Genomic DNA, 17,558 nt, shown 5'->3' on the forward strand with positions numbered 1-17,558 from the left:
CACAAGACCTGGCACTATACTTCACAAACAAGATAGAACAACTACGGAATTTACTATTAAATGCCACAACACAGACTCTATCCAATCCTAAAATCGAAATTCACAACTTACTACTAAGCAAATTTACCACTCTTTCTATCCCAACTATGCAAAGAATAAAACAGTAAATGCAAAATATGAACATAAAGGGGTTGCAATGGGTGCAACTTTTGCTCCTTCAGTTGCCAATCTTTACATGATCTAGTATGAAGAAACCTGGGTCTATAAGTCACCTTTCATTGAAAAAATCAATACCTGGTAGAGATATATAGACAACGTTATTTTTATTATGGACAGGATCTTAGTCATAACTTACAAGATTTGTCAAATAGTTGAACACAATGTGACTCAAATATACAATTCACTTACTGCCAGTTAGACAAATTCATTTTCTTGACATTTTAATGATGTATGATCATTTGGGTTATAGCATTAAAACATTTGAAACCAACTGCGAAAAATACTTTTTTATTTTTTTCAAGTCATCATCCTCATCATTTAAAAAAAGTTTGCCTTTTTCGCAAATGATAAGGCTCAGAAGAAATTGTACTAACATTGAAGATTAAAGTACAAGCCTGACATCTATCCACAAAACTTAAATCTAGGGGATATCCACCTAACATTCTACGTCATGCCTACACCAGAGCTAAATTTAACAACAATGATCAACTTCTGTAAAGATAATGAAAATGACCAGAAGTTTACCTGCATCTTGAAACATTCTACACAAAGTTCCATGATAGCTGATTTAATCAGGCAACGTTGGACATTGTTCAATCACTTCCCCCTATTCAAACATGGAGTTCTGATTTACTTTTTCCAGGGGAAAAAAAAACCTTAAAGAATTCCTGTGTCCGTTATCATTGCCACAGAAACAGTCTGGCAATTTACTCCCTGTTGGACATTATAATGTGGTTCATGCACAATATTTGAAGTTACTTTACAATTAAAAGAGTTCACGAACCTTATAACTGGCAAGAAATACCATTTAAAAATTTTTAGTACTTGTAAAACAGACCATGTGGTGTACATCATCAAATGCTCTTGTAACCAACTATTTTGTTGGGATGACGACCAGAGAACTAAGAATAAGATTATTAGAACACAAATCTAATATCAATATGAATAATAGAGAGGGGGAAGGGTTTTTATTTTATTGTGTATACTATTAATAATAATAGGAAGGGGGGTGGGTTATGGGTTTATATATATACAATTGTTGTTTTTCTTGTTAGATTTACAAGTGATGTTTTCAAGAATATGTATGATATTAATTTTTACACTTGTTGAAAGATTAAAAATGAATAAAGATTTATAAAAAAAAAAAGAACACAAATCTAATATCAAAAGGAACGTGATCAAAGAACCCCTTGTTTAACATTGCATCTCTCAACATCATAGGTTCAAAGACTTGCGCTATTTCACAATTAAAGCTATTCAAAAGAATTGATGAGGAGGGGACCGCTGTCTGGCATTAAGATGGTGAGAAGCAGATTGGATTTTTACTTTGCAATCTTTATACCCTCAAGGTTTAAATGATAAAATTGAATGGGATGCTTTTTACTGAGTGCTTTCTATTGAGTTTTCAGTTTTTTCTTTGTTCTTTGTGGTTTTTACATTCAGTAAAAATTGGCAAGTCAGTAAATGATGCAATCCACTGTGAGTGATTAAAAGACCCGTCCTGTCACAGGCACCATTTTTTGAATGATTTCTTTCAGTCAAGTAGTGTTTCATTGTTTTCTCTTTGAGAAGCATTTAAATTTTGCACTGTTTTGACCATGTATCATGTTTGCCACACTTTTTTCTTTATTCCAAGGCACTATAGCAATTTTCCTGATGGCCTCATTATGATGGTAAAATGAGGGTCTCCTAGAATTTGAGAGATCTGTGCTGGTGTCTGAGTGTGGCGTGATCTATACATCTGACTTAAGATAAATGCAATTAGTTAAAGTTTAGTGCTATCTTTGTTTTCAAATTAACAGCACAAAAAACTATGATCGAGGCATGACCTGCCACATTTGCTAAATTCCAGCAGTCTTGCCTCTAAAGGTCTCGGAAGTCTTTTTCCCCCCTACACATTGTGTATTTGAATGCGTTTTGCTTTTAACACGGGTATCTGTTTGGATAAGACTAGTTGGATAGTAACACCTGTAGTTGCACTGCCTATGAGTGTTTAATCACACCTCTGGAGACTCCTAGTGGTCTGTGACCAACTTAGTGATGTCTGGATGCGAGGAAAAGCACTGAAATTTCTCCAGCAAATTTGTTTCAGTGCTCAATTATGAGCATGCTTTTCCTCGCATCCACTGCCGACGAAAGCTAGCTGGCGTTTCGCCGAAGGGCAGCTTCAGGGCAAAAGTGCTGTACAGTAAGCATTAAGCTGAAGCGCCGACAGAGTGAGTCCTTTAGTCTTGAAGCAGCCCTTTGGCGAAACGCCAACTAGCTATCTTTGACAGTGGACTGGGGCACTGCAGAGGCAGCATGCAGTGCTTTGAATGTTTAAACGTTGAGTGAACAACTTCATTTGAGCAAGATAAGTTCTACTTCGTTTGAGCAACATAAGTTCTTTTAAAATTTTGACTCTTAACGTAGTCTTTTTTTGCTGAAGAAAAATTAGAATTAACATTATTTTTCCAGCATATGCTCAAATTGGGAAGTTTGCTGAAGAAAAATCATAATTAAAGTTATTTTTCTAGCATATGTTAAAAGTGGGAGGTGTTGGTGGTTTTTTTCAGCTGATGAGGTGTTTTCCCTTTCCTCTATGCTTTTTCAATCTTGCACTAGCAGCATTTGGGGATCTGAGGCTTTTCCTCCTTTTTCCTCCACTAAGTGTTTAAACAGTTTTGACTAGTGCTGCCCGATTCACAATTCGAATTGATTCACCGATTCGAATCAGGTGAATCAATTCAAATTGAATAGCTCTGCAAATTCATTTTTTAAATCAATCAGCACTCTGGGATGTATACCATCCAGTCCAGGTGATTTGCTACTATTCAGTTTGTCAAATTGACCCATTACATTACATTAGTGATTTCTATTCCGCCATTACCTTGCGGTTCAAGGCAGATTACATAAGCATTTGTCATGATATTGCTAATACATAAGGCGGATTACATAAGAATTGTCAAGGTAGTTCAAGGCTGATTACATAAGAATTGTCATATTGCTAAATAAATAAGGTGGATAACATATGAGTTGTCATGATATTTGCAAATACATAAGGAGTAGATTTTCAAAGCATCCCAAAGAACACCATCACCTACTGCTCCAGTGAAATTTTCCTGAAGATAACAAAGGTTGGTGTCCTGAACATCATTCACCATCTTAAGGTCTCCCAATAAAGATAGATTGAACATTTTTTTTTTCTGAGATAATCTGGTTGTGTTATATAGGTTTTATGTATTTTTTTTAAGAGTATGGTTTTTGCTTCTTTTTTGAAGGTTTTGTAGTCTGCGGTCGATGACAGCAGATTGGTGAGTTGTCTGTTCAGTTTTGCTGCTCTGGTGGCCAGTAAAACTGGACAGACATAATCCAGTGTTAGAAATTTGTTTGAGTTTCTCTGATTCATCAAAATTGAATACCATTTCTTGCACTGGCAACTCTCCCACAGACCAAGGCAGAGAATTCAGCTGGAACAAATGGAGAAGAGAACTGCCAGTTGGACCAAGTTTGGACTGAGCCTTAACCCCCAGAAAACCTTGTCACAAAGGGGGTGGGTGGGGGGGGGGAGAGGATAATGCAGCCGGCCCACTATTAATCTCAGCTGAGCAAAGAAGAATCCCAAATAGCCTGCACTCAAGCTCCTGACTAAATCAGGGATGCAAACAGCTATGCAGAGGACGGCCCATGAGCTATAAAAAATATCAGCAGGCTGGCTAGCTAGGTGACCCCAATGGACTGATCCTGCTAGTAGCATCTTCCATGGCATGAGTCTGCATCTTCTCCCAGGCAGAGGTCCCAACAAGTGGAAACCTCTGGGCACTAAGACTCTAAACAAATACTGAGAAAAAAATACCCCAAAATAATAAAACTGCAGAGCAGATCAGAAGGACTTCTGAGCCATTTGCTTGCAGAAAACAGACTGAGGAGGCAGGAGCAGCTCCTGCTCCCTGAGTAGAAGATGGAGTTGAGAACATGAGTAACAGTTTTCTGCAAGCAACTTGCAGGTTCAGATACAAGACACTGCGGTTCAGGACCACTAGACACATTGCACTAGAATTTCACTTATTAAATCATTACATTTGCTTTACATTAAAATATGCTTCACAGATATTCAGGAAGATTTCCATTGTTGAATCATAAATTATTCGGCAAAAATGATAACAACTGTACCCTGTAGACAGCAAAAACTCTTCAAAATTAAATGCAACTTGAAATGTGTTTTACATGTGACTTTCAGATGCAGCAGAAGAAATTCCAAAGTCTTTCATTTTCATAGACTAATTACCTTATTGATCATGAATGAGTATAGTTCAAGCTGAGGAATCTTATTCAGCAGCTCAGCACCTTCCAGCAGTGCAGAGTCTGACCGGGTATAGCACTGAGATCTCACCAAAGACACATACCAGTCCTGAAACATAATCAAACTCAACATGATTGGTTCTCAGTTAAACTGGAAAGCTTATCCATCACTTTTTTAAAATTATTTATGAGAATTTTTGTTTAATTAATTTTACACTTATATACAATAGGTTTGTTATTTTTTAACAAAACAAAAAAAGGAATTCAGCATTATAGACCACAATGCCTAGAACCAGGGCACACAAGTACACTGGGACCCCTGGTCCTGCCCCGCCCATACCCCACCCCTGCTCTGCTCCCATTTATCTGTTTTCTTATTTACTTCTTTATTTCCACCTGTATTTCTTTCTTTTTTTTTTTTATTCAAAACAAAGATTAGTATACCAGTGAACTGTTTTTCTTCTTTTTTTTCCAGTTCTTTATTCATTTTTCATCTTCCATTAAGTACACAATATTACATTAATTGAATCAAACATATCACTTGAAATTCTTTCTATTGTCATCTTAAATACATAAATTATCTCCCTCCCCACCCACCCTTTTCACAAATATTGCAATCAAAAAAATAGCATACATGTGCTATATTCATAGATATTGATTCAACCTATATTATAAGTTTCAAGTTTCAAGTTTATTTTTGATTTGTTGGATCGCTTATTTAATTTACTAAGCGATTTACAAATAATAATGCAAATAACAGGTTAGTTAAAATTTAATACATTGTTAAAAATAAAATCATACAGACTAACGGACATATAAGGAAAGAAAGGGTAAAACTACAATTGTAAAAAAAAAAAAAAATTAAAGGTAACAAAAACATGAGGTAAGGGAATGAGAAGAGAAAAAAATAAGTTGAAAAAGAATTAGAAAAATTAATTTCATACATTAAATGCGTCTTTAAAAAGGAAACTTTTTAAGCTACTTTTAAACTGTTTCAAATCTTTTTCTACTCTAAGATACTGGGGCAAGCTATTCCATAATTGTGGGGCCATAACAGAAAAAATGTCAGTGCGACGAGTTCCAATAATTTTTAGTGATGGAACTGTTAGAAGATTTTGGTTGGTTGATCTTAAAGTGCGAGGAGTACAATATGGGATAAGTAATCTGTTGATGAATTGAGGTTCATTTGAGATCAATGTTTTAAAAACTAAAAGTAATATTTTAAAGGTGATACGATGAGAGATAGGGAGCCAATGAGATTCAATAAAAAGTGGTGTGACATGGTCAAATTTTTTACAATAACTATATACTACCCCCCTCCCATAATTATAATTATACTTTCAATGTAAAAAGGCGTCTAATCATTACAATAAGTTGTCGATGGCCCCCAAATATTTTTAAAATTATTATAATTCCCTTTTTGTATGGCAATTGTTCTTTCCATTTTGTATATATGACACAACGAATTCCACCAGAAGGTGTGATTAAGTCTTGTGTAATTTTTCCAATTTCTGGTGATATGTTGAATGGCGATTCCTGTCATTATTAATAAAAGTTAATTATTATTTGATGAAATTTGACTTTTTATTCTCATTGACGTCCCAAATACGATTATATCATATGATAGGGCTACATGGTTTTCTAATAAACAATTAACTTGAGACCAAATTGATTTCCAAAAGGCCATGACACAGGGACAAAAGTATAATAAATGATCTAGAGTCCCTGCTTCCAGTTTTTCTTCTATGCAACCCCAAACATCTCTGAACAAATCCCCCTTCCCACCTATTTACCCAGGATATTAACTCTGAACCCTTTCAATACGTATATAAAAGTGTTCAAATATACAGTGCTCCCCTGCAAATTTGTGGTCCGCGATCCCGGTCATTCACGGTATTTTCCGACCGCAAATGACCCAGGCAGGAGAGGGCAGCCGGAGAGGCAGGAGAGGGCAGCTCCGACTTCCTCTTCCTGTACTAAAGTCGGGCCTCACCAATCAGGAGCTGCGTGTACTTGCTGCTGCTCAGGATACAACTTCTGTTTCTGTGCAGATAGAAAATGTTGCCCAGGCAGAGGGAGTAGTTCCATATACAAGCTGTCTTCAGCTTGAATCCCTCATGAGGGAAGTAAAAGAACTAAAAGAGGAGGTGGCAAGATTGAGAAGCATCCGTGAAAATGAGAGGTACATCGATACGATAAAATGGTTCATGAGGTGTCAAAGATTTCCAGTAGTGGGGAAGGAGAGGCTCTGCTGAGGGAAGACAGCTGGACTCAGGTTACGGAACACTGCAAGATTGTACTGTGACTACCCCCCCACCCTTGAACTGAAGAACCGGCATGCTGTCCTGGAAGTGGAGGAGATGAGAGCATCCCAAGGAGAGGAAGGACCAGAGTTTGAAATCCCAAAAAGTACTGGATCTATGACCACTGGGAGGCGAAAGGTAGTGGTACTTGGCGATTCCCTTGGGAGGGGTACAGAAAGCACAGCTACTTACCGTAACAGGTGTTATCTAGGGACAGCAGGCAGATATTCTCACACATGGGTGACATCACCGATGGAGCCCCGGTATGGACACTTGAAAAGTGAATCACAACTTTAAGTTTAGAAAGTTTGTGATAGCCCACATCGCGCATGCGCGAGTGCCTTCCCGCCCAACAGAGGCGCGCCTTCCCTTCAGTTAAGATAAGCCAGCTAAGAAGCCAACCAGGGGAGGTGGGAGGGTTGTGAGAATATCTGCCTGCTGTCCCTGGATAACACCTGTTACGGTAAGTAACTGTGTTTTATCCCAGGACATTGGCCTTTGAATGGCTGGTTATACTAGGAGAAGCTATGCTGTAATGTCCAGTTCCCCCGACCTTGAGAAAGTGCGGTGAAACGCATCGGGAAGGGGAATGGACTTTGAATAAGCTAAGTCTATTATTTATTATATTTATATAAAATAATTGAAATAAGTAAATAGTTGGGAAATAGTACTTGGAATCATGAAGAATCCCACCACGTGTATCTATCGATAAGGGTGGATATCTGAATTCCTAAGATGTACTGTTGTAAAGAAACTGGACTAAGAAAGAATTCATAAAACATTGATATATTATCTAGCGCTACTATACTATCTAAGTTGGAGTTATCCCAGGACTAGCAGGCAGCATGTTCTCACACCTCCAAGCTAACTAGAAAGAGTTGGAGGGAGAGTTGGCCTTTAAGAAAACAAATTTTGCAAAACTGACTGGCCGAAGTGCCCATCCCGTCTGGAAAAAGTTTCCAGACAGTAATGTGAAGTGAATGTATGAACTGAGGACCAGGTGGCAGCTTTGAAGATTTCCTCAATAGGAGTGGATCTGAGGAAAGCTACAGAAACTGCCATAGCTTGGACTTTGTGAACAGAGGCAGTCTGGTCTGAGAATAGCAAAATGATATACAGGTAGCCAACCAGTTGGAAATTGTCCTTTTGGTTACAGGATGACCCAACTTGTTAGGATCAAATGAGATGAAGAGTTGGGGAGATGTTCTATGAGGCTTTGTCCGGTCAATGTAGTAGGCCAAAGCGTGTTTACAATCTAAAGTGTGCAGCACTGTTTCTCCTGGATGAGAATGAGGCTTAGAATAATGGACTGATTGAGATGCAAGTCCGTAACCACTTTCGGTAAAAACTTAGGATGCGTGCGTAGAACTACTTTATCATAGTGAAAAATTGTAAAAGGTGGATCTGCGACCAACGCCTGTAACTGACTGACTCACCTGGCAAAAGTGAGCGAGATGAGAAAAACAACCTTCCAGGTGAGAAACTTGAGGTGAGTTGTTGGCATTGGTTCAAATGTTGGCTTCATCAACCTGGAAAGAACCAAATTAAGGTCCCAGACGACAGGCTTGAGAGGTGGTTTAACATTGAAAAGCCCTTTCATGAATCTGGAGACCAATGGATAAGCAGTGAGAGGCTTTCCCTCCACTGGTATGTGAAAAGCTGTAATAGTGCTGAGATGGAATCTGATATATGTAGATTTAAGACCAGAATCAAAGAGATGGAGAAGATAATTCAAACCAACAAAACAGCATTCAACACCCCATTACCCCAGCATGGGGAAGAAGACCAACACACCCAAAGACCAAACCACACCATCACCCTAAATCACTCATATACCCAAAAATTAATCACAATTATCACACAGAGATCACTACACTCAAATGCACATACCTAAACATCAGAGCCCTAGGCCCAAAAACAGATCTTATAAAAAACTGGTTAAATGAAAACCTGGACTGCCTTTTCCTCACAGAAACCTGGCTAACCTCCGACACAGGTCCCAGAATAACTGAAGTCTGCCCACCGGGATACAAAATAACATTAGTCTGCAGAAAGAAAAAAAAGAGGAGGAGGACTAGCAATCTTAATCAAAGAAGAACTAACCCTAAATATAATTGAAAAAACGTCCACCCCATACATGGACCTGCCAACTTTCAAGCACCACACTAAAAGACACACTAAACTGCATGCTCTGTTATAACGCCTGGAAACTGGACTATAGCAAAACCTGAAATTGAAGACTTCATATACCAAAACTCACTAACAGCAACTTACAATTTAATCCTAAGAGACCTAAACCTACACCTAGAAGACCAATCATCCAAACAAGTTGACAACTTCCTCTCATTTCTCAAAGCCTTATCCTTCCAAATGCTAAATCCACAAACCACTCATGAGAAAGGTCACCAACTTGACATCATAGTCTTCATGACCCATCAACCATCCCTACTAGAAATTCATACATCGAATGGAACATGGTCCTGATCCATCTGGTCAGACCACTACACTTACACCTTTAACATCAACTGAGCCAAAAACAAAACCATAACAAAATCCAAAAAAATAACATACACCTCACACAAACACATCGAACCCACCAAATTCTGGACTAAAATAGATCCAAGATAACAACCCTAAGTACTTCATCTCACAATGGGACAAATTGAGCACTAACACCCTTGATGAACTAGCTCCAATGCAAACCAAAACTAGAATCAGCAGATGATCAGACCGATGGTTTGACAATGAACTGCTACAACTCAAACGACAATGTAGATGACTAGAAAGAAAATGGAGAAAATCTAACCTAGACCATAAAAAAACACCTTGAAAAAACCAACAAACAATACAAATCACAATTAAAGGACAAGAGAAAAGCACACTACTCCAACCTAATAGGCACAGAAACCCAAGACACCAAAAAACTATTTCAAATACTAAAAAACCTAACTGACACCAAACCCTACCTAACCATTAACAATACCCCTCCCCCTCAGCCACCCTATTAGCAGAACACTTCCAAAACAAAATTACAAATGCCAGAGCTACCTTCAATGACATGCCTACTCACCTTCTTGAATTCACAATTCTTCCCACAAAAAAAATAATCTACTGCTGCAGACAGAATATGGTCCCAATCCCCCACATACAATGGACCGAATTCAACAAATACTACAAAAAGTACAACCATGCATCCTGTGATCTCAACCACTGTCCACCATATCTCCTAAAAACTTCCAGCAAAATTCCGGACTCTTCTACTAAAATGGATACAAACCATGCTCACAAGCAGCCTCTACCCAACTAACCTCAACAAAATCATCATCACCCCGATCCTAAAAGACCCTAAAGGACCAACAGACCAAACATCCAACTACAGACCCATTGCCTCTATACCACTCTATGTCAAAATAATAGAAGAACTAGTAGCCAAATTCCTCACCAATTACCTAGAAAACCACAACATTCTCCACCCTACGCAATCCGGCTTCAGATCCAATTTCAGCACAGAGAATACTATTAGGATATCTCATGGACACAGCTAGGCAATAACTCAGCACAGGAAAAAAAATGATGCTCATACAACTGGACCTGACTACTGTATTTGATCTGGTGGACCATAACATCCTATTACAAATTCTGGATATAATAGGAATTACAGATAAAGTTTACTCATGGTTCGAAGGATTCCTAAAGTCAAGAACATATAGAGTAAAATCAGACAAAGAAAAATCAGAACCTTGGTCCAACCCGTGGCGTACCCCAAGGATCCCCACTTTCCCCTACACTCTTCAACCTCTATACGGCTTTCCTCAGTGCCCACCTGGACAATCAAGGCGTAGCTTCCTACAGCTTTGCAGACAACATTACCATTCTCATACCTTTCGATCAACCAAAACCCTCTATGACAGACACAATACACTGAACACTAGAAACAGTAGCAACTTGGATGAAAAATCACAAACTGAAATTGAACCCAGACAAAACAAAATTCATCCTCCTTGAAAATGACAAAATCCCAACAATAACCAACATAGAAATCAACACAATCGGTAAAATTGATACTTGGTAAAATTGATACTTTATCAACATCTGTGAAAACTATTCAAACTGAAACTAATCTTAAATTTGATCAAATGAACGCAGAGATTGCCTCTATACAGAAACTCTCAGGTACCTTCGTAAAAGAGATAATGTTTCTTCAAAGAAAAATTGAATATTTAGAAAATTACAATAGAAGGCTTAACCTGAAAGTGTTGAATTTTCCTAAGTTTTCTACACTTACCCCTTTGGATATGTTTAAAAAATATTTAATGGAAAACTTAAAATATACCTCTGAAGCTATTCCTCCTATAAATAGGATATATTATCTTCCAAGGAAGAAGACTGAACTACCGTCTCAAAGCACCCACATTGTTAATTTCTTTTGTTTTTGAGCAGGATTTAAATGCTTTAATTAGAATGTTCTTCCGTAATTCTTTTTTAGTCAAAAATATGACTATTTCCATATGTTACTAAATCTACTCAGGATCGTAGAAAGTTGTTTTTGGATATGACGGAAGAGGTAAAAAATTTGGGAGCTACTTTCCACTTAAATTATCCATGTAAATGTCTTATTAGATATGCCAGGACTAAATATGTTTTTTTTTCACACCGGAGCAACTTCGAAGTTTCTTAGATATGAAGAAAATATCTTAGTTTTCATATTAAAAGCTGCATTATAAATATTTAGCCGGGAATGTCTTCACGTTAAGCCCTTTCTGTTTAATAATTGTTTGAATTATTTAGAACTCTTTATATTCTCCATTTTGAGGACATATAAGAGTTTAAGTTTGGTAGCAAATTATATACCTATTTGTTGGGTTTTTTTAATATTCTTTATTCATTTTAAAATCTTACAACAAGTGAACAGGAATATGTCATTAATATCTACAATATAACACTTGAAATTCTTTCATATATAATCATAGAAACATGAAAATTATATCCCAACCCAACCACCCTTCTTAAAATAATTATAATCAATCATATCATAAATATATTATAAACATATATCTTAGTAAGATTTCCAGCACAACCCCCCCCATTTGTACATATATCTATCTAAGAAAAGTGATGTTTACTCATTACAATATCTTTCCAATGGCCCCCAGATCTTTATAAAATTATTATAATTCCCTTTCTCCAAAGCAATTGCTCTTTCCATCTTAAAAATATGGCATATATGTTGGTTATATACCTATTTGAAAATTTAATATTGATTTATCATTTATAATTTTTGTTATTCTCTTTTCTGACTTAGGTATTATTCTTGTTAAAAATTTAGATTTGAATACTCTGATTTACTGTAACAAGAAGATTTCTTCTGTATTATTTGGAAAATTAATAAAGAAATAAAGAAATTAACACAATCAATTACCCTATACAACCCACGCTATAACTACTAGGAATAACAGATGCTGCACCATGCAACAGCAAATCAATAAAACAATACAGAAATCATTCGCAGTTATGATACCAAGCTGTCAGGTGTAACGATTGCAGGTTGGGATGAAGAAAAGCTCCTTGATTCTGTGTAAGCAGAGTAGGAAATATTGGAAGAGGTATGGGCTCCCTGGTGATGAGTTGAAGTAGAAAGGATTACCAATGTTGTCTGGGCCACCGAGGAGCTATGAGTTTCATGGTGGCTGACTTCTGCTTGAGTTTGAAAAGAGTTTTCAAGATGAAAGGAGTGGAAGGAAACGCATAGAGGAACATTTGCGCCCAATCCAGAAGAAACGCATCTGCTTCTAGGCGGTGAGGTAAGTAGAGCCTGGAGCAGAAGTGAGGCAATTTGTGGTTGTGGAAAGCTGCAAATAAGTCCATCTGAGGAGTGCCTCATTGTGTAAAGAGTTGTCAAAACTGAGAGTCCATTCTTGGGGCTGGAGAATTCTGCTGAGGTTGTCTGCCAAGGAATTCTGTTCTCCTTGTGTGTAGACCACTCTCAGAAAAAGATTACATGTGGTTGCCCAAAGCCAAATCTTTTGAGCCTCCTGACAAAGAAGGAGAGAGCCCTTGCCTCCTTGCTTCTTGATGTAGAACATTGCTACTTGATTGTCCGTGCGAAGGAGGAGGACTTGATGGCTCAGGAGATGCTGGGAAGCTTTCAGTGCATAATACATCGCTCTGAGCTCTAGCAAATTGATGTGAAATTTGCGTTCTTTGGAAGTCCAATGACCTTGTGTTTGAAGGCCACTCATGTGTGCCCCCCAGGCGTATGTAGAAGCATCTGTCATGAGTACCTGGTAGTGCAGAGGAAGATGGAAAAGTAGACCTCTGGATATTTTGGAGGAGGTCATCCACCAGTGGAGCGACTGTAGAAGAGATGAGGTTACAGAGATATGCTGTGAGAGCGGATCTGTTGCCTGAGTCCACTGAGAAGCGAGAGTCCACTGAGAAGTGTGAAGATGCAATCTGGCAAGCGGGGTGACATGAATGGTGGAGGCCATGTGGCCTAGGACCATCATGCATCTCACAGAGATTTTTTGCAATTGAAACATCTGCTGACAGAGATGAAGCAAAGCGGTTAGGCGATCTGTGGGAAGAAACTCCCTCATGAGAGTAGTATCCAGAATAGCCCCGATGAACTGGAAACGTTGGGTTGGTTGGAGGTTGGACTTTGGGACATTGATTTCGAAGCCCAAGGTTTGAAGGAAAGAAATGGTGTGAATCGTCACCAGAACCACCTCCTGTGATGATGAAGCCTTGATCAATCAGTTATCCAGATAAGGAAGCACCTGGAGACCTTGGGATCAGAGGGCTGCTGCCACTACAATTAGGCACTTCGTGAAGACAGTCCGAACGGAAGAACTTTGTACTGGTAGTGACGATGACTGATTTGAAATCGAAGGTACTTCATGGAAGCCAGATAAATTGGTAGATGCGTGTAAGCCTCTTTGAGGTCCAGAGAGCATAGCTATTCATTCTGAGCCAAAAGGGGATAGAGAACGGCAAGAGAGAGCATTCAAAACTTCTCTCTGATAAGATATTTGTTGAGAGCTTGGAAATCCAGAATGGGTCGTAGTCCCCCAGTCTTTTTGGGAACCAAGAAGTATCGGAAGTAATATCTGTGATCTTGTTGAGAGGGAGGAACTTCCTTGATGGCATTGAGGAGGGATTGAACCTCTTAGAGCAGTAGAGAGGTTTGTGTCAGATTTAAAGTAGACTCTCTTGGAGAATGGTTTGGAGCAGGGGTGTCGAACTCAATCAGAGAAGGGGCCAAAATCTAGCCTAAATCGCGGGCCGAATGGTTTACTGAACAGTCATAAACTGACAATGTTAACCAGAAATGTGAATTTAAAATGAGTGGAACAATCTTTTCCTTAACAGTGCTGTTAACCAACTCACATGCTATCAAGCAAAACAGTAATATTGGTATCAAGCAAAACAGTAATATTGGAATGTACCTAAAATGCTCATTGTTTTGTTTTCTGGCTAGATGTCTGACACCGTTTTCCCCGTATCAATGAGTCAATGTTCGGTTTTATTTCTTGGGCTGTAGCAACCCGCAAAACAGCATGGAGGTTGTCATCGGTAATGCGTGATCTGTGCTTGTTTTTGTTCAGATTCATTATTGAAAACATCTGTTCACAAAGATAGGTGCTCCCGAACATGGATAGAATACGGGCAGCATGAAGTCGGAGCTCTGGCATTGAGTCAGGGGGCAGTAGAGGGTAGAAGTCCTCAATTTCAACATCCTGAAACCTTGATTTCAGGCCACTGTCAGACTGAAGCTCGATTATCTCCATCTGAAGGTGATGGGGCACATTGTTGACATCAACTGTAAAAGGATTGGCAAAGATGTCAAAGCCTGAGTGCTGTGTTCTAAAGTCAGAGAAGCGCCGCTCAAATTCACTTAGTAAACGGCTAACTTTGGTAGCCAGCTGACTGCAAGGAAAAGTACCAGAAATAGTGGTTGAGATACTCAAACAAACGGGAAAGTGGGCAAGATTGTCCTGTTCCAGTTGGGACTTCCATAGTTGAAGTTTACGCTGGAATGCTGTGATCATGTCAGACGTCTTCGTGATGACTTGTTTGCGTCTCTGCAGCTTCAGATTCAGTTGGGCGAGATGCTCGCATATGTCACACATCATAGCAAAATCACATAGCCAGGCGGGATCCGACAGTTCAGGCAAGGGCTTTCCTTTACTTTCCATGAAAAGAGCAATTTGTTCTCTGAGCTCAAAAAATCTTTTGAGGACTGCGCTCTTGCTCAGCCATCTTACTTCTGTGTGGTATGGCACGTCTCCATGCTCTGCACCCACCTCCTGTAAAAACTGCTGGAACTGGCGATGATTCAGGCCACGTGCCCTTATAAAGTTAATAGTTTTAATGACTGTGGTCATTATGTCATTCATGTCCAGAACTTTTCCACACATAGCCTCTTGGTGGATAATGCAATGATAAGTAATCAAGGGTGTGTGGCAGTGACTTTTTTGCATTCTTTCCTTCATTAATCCAACCAAGCCTTTCTTTTCTCCGCACATTGAAGGTGCGCCATCGGTAGTTAGCCCCACCAACTTTTCCCAGGGTAATTTAAAATTATTTATAGATTTCTCCACAGCCTCAAATATATCTCTACCAGTCGTCGTCCCATGCATGGCAGCTACATCCAAAAGTTCCTCAGTGACAGAGAGGTCGGTCTTCGTAGCACGTATAAAGATGGACAGCTGCGCTGTATCAGTGTTGTCTGTGCTTTCATCGATAGCAAGTGAAAAAGCGAGATAACTGCATGCCTGTTCGGCCAGCTGTGATGATAAATTTCCTGAGAGTTCTTGAACTCTGTCTGCAATGGTGTTTCTTGACAAATTGACAGTTTGAAAACTCTGTATCTGGTCTGGGCATACTTTCTCACACACTTTTAGCATGCATTGCTTCAAAAAGGCACCCTCTGAAAAACACCTTGAAATACGGGCAATTTCTTCAGCCACTATAAAGCTTGCTTTCACTGCAGCATCATTTTTCGCTGTAGCCTTTGTAAACATTTGCTGCTGTGATTGTAGTTTGCCTTTTAGTTCTTTAACAATTTTATGCTTTTCTTCCAAAGTATATTTGCCATACTTAACATTATGTTTGGTGTCAAAATGACGACGTATATTGTACTCTTTCATCACCGACACTGTCTCATAACACAATATACACACTGGTTTGCCCTCACTAAGCACAAACATGTATTCATTTTCCCATTTGTCATTAAATTGTCTGCCTTCACCGTCAACTTTTCTTTTCCTGGACATTTTGGGATCAATATTGGCAGTAAAAGATGTAGTTTATTGGAAATCTGCGTTAGAATGAAAAAGTCAGTCAATAAATGTCTGGCTGGGTACAGATAGCAGATTCTGTTGCGATTTTTATGCCTACACTTTATGCCAGGAACTGGCAGCTTCTGCTGTGTATTTTGTTTACATAGTTCCCCCCCCCCCCCGACGTCCGATTCACCCCAAGCAGGACCGCTCGCACGCACCTGCACCCCCACCCCGAAGGACCGCCGACTCCCCGACTCCCAAAATGATCGGGGCAAGAGGGAGCTCAAGCCCTCTTGCCCCAGCCAACCGCGGCACCCCCGACACGATCGGGGCAAGAGGGAGCTCAAGCCCTCTTGCCCCCCCGACTCCCCGACACGATCGGGGCAAAAAGGAGCCCAAACCCTCTTGCCCCGCCGATTCCCCAACAATATCGGGCCAGGAGGGAGCCCAAGTCCTCCTGGCCCTGGCGACCCCCCCCCCCCGCTAGTTGTTTGGGCCAGGAGGGAGCCCAAACCCTCCTGACCACGGCAACCCCCTACCCCCACCCCGCACTACATTACGGGCAGGAGGGATCCCCCTGGTGGGATCGGTGTCAACAGCGCGGTGTTGAGGCCTCCAGATGTTTAGTTTTATGGAAGACTTTCCCTGACCGTGCCGGAGTAGCCTCCCGAGATGTAGCTGAAGAAGACCGGTGCCAAAGGGGTGTCGAGGATGTCCGGTGGAGTAGCAGTCAGAGGAGTGGTCGGTGCCGTGAGCAACTCAGACCAGACCGGTTCATGGAGAGTTGGTGCCTTGCTTGGTAAAAGGTGAGCTGGCGCCAAGAGGTGAAAGTGCTCTCCTAATTTCTCCTGAAGCAGGTTGTCAATCTTCTGCTTAAGGGAGAGTGCCGGTACTGTTTGTTTCTTTTTGGCCAGTACGGGTGGCTGCTCAACACGGTTTGGGGATGATGAGGCCGAAGAAGAGGCACTCACCGATATCGGAGCTGTGTGCTTGTGAAACTTAAGAACATAAGAAATGCCTTCACCGAATCAGACCCTTGGTCCATCTAGTCCGGTGACCCGCACACGCGGAGGCTTAACTAGGTGCTTCCTGATGAAGACCTAGGTGTTCCCAGATGAGACCTTGTTTACCTGTACCCCTCAATGTGATTTGCAAGGAGGTGTGCATCCAACTTGCCCTTGAATCCTATAATGGAGGTCTCCGTCACAACCTCCTCCGGGAAAGCATTCCAAGTGTCCACCACTCGCTGTGCGAAACAGAACTTCCTGACATTTGTCTTGGGCCTGTCGACTCTCAATTTCAGTTCAAGATCTCTTATGCGAGGTCAGCAGGACTTGATCCTCTGCAACGTGGACCTGCGTCCCGGAAGGGGTAGTGGAAGGCTTCTTAGCCAGCTTATCTAGTGAACTGCGACACCGGAGTCAAAGTTGGTGGTTCCACCGTAGTTGAAGATCTTGATGTCGTCTTGGTC

General features: G+C 40.1%; 1 protein-coding gene across 6 annotated transcripts in view; it reads right to left on the bottom strand.

Moving 5' to 3' along the window:
* Positions 1-17,558, bottom strand: part of HTT (huntingtin) — an 831,912-nt gene that overhangs the window by 243,936 nt on the left and 570,418 nt on the right. For all 6 annotated transcript variants that reach the window (XM_033950363.1, XM_033950354.1, XM_033950401.1 and 3 more), the window contains one exon: positions 4,487-4,609. In XM_033950363.1, the coding sequence (XP_033806254.1) occupies positions 4,487-4,609 (123 nt within the window). The remainder of the gene's footprint in view (positions 1-4,486; positions 4,610-17,558) is intronic.

Source organism: Geotrypetes seraphini, chromosome 1, assembly GCF_902459505.1.
Source record: "Geotrypetes seraphini chromosome 1, aGeoSer1.1, whole genome shotgun sequence".
NCBI classification, from domain to species: domain Eukaryota; kingdom Metazoa; phylum Chordata; class Amphibia; order Gymnophiona; family Dermophiidae; genus Geotrypetes; species Geotrypetes seraphini.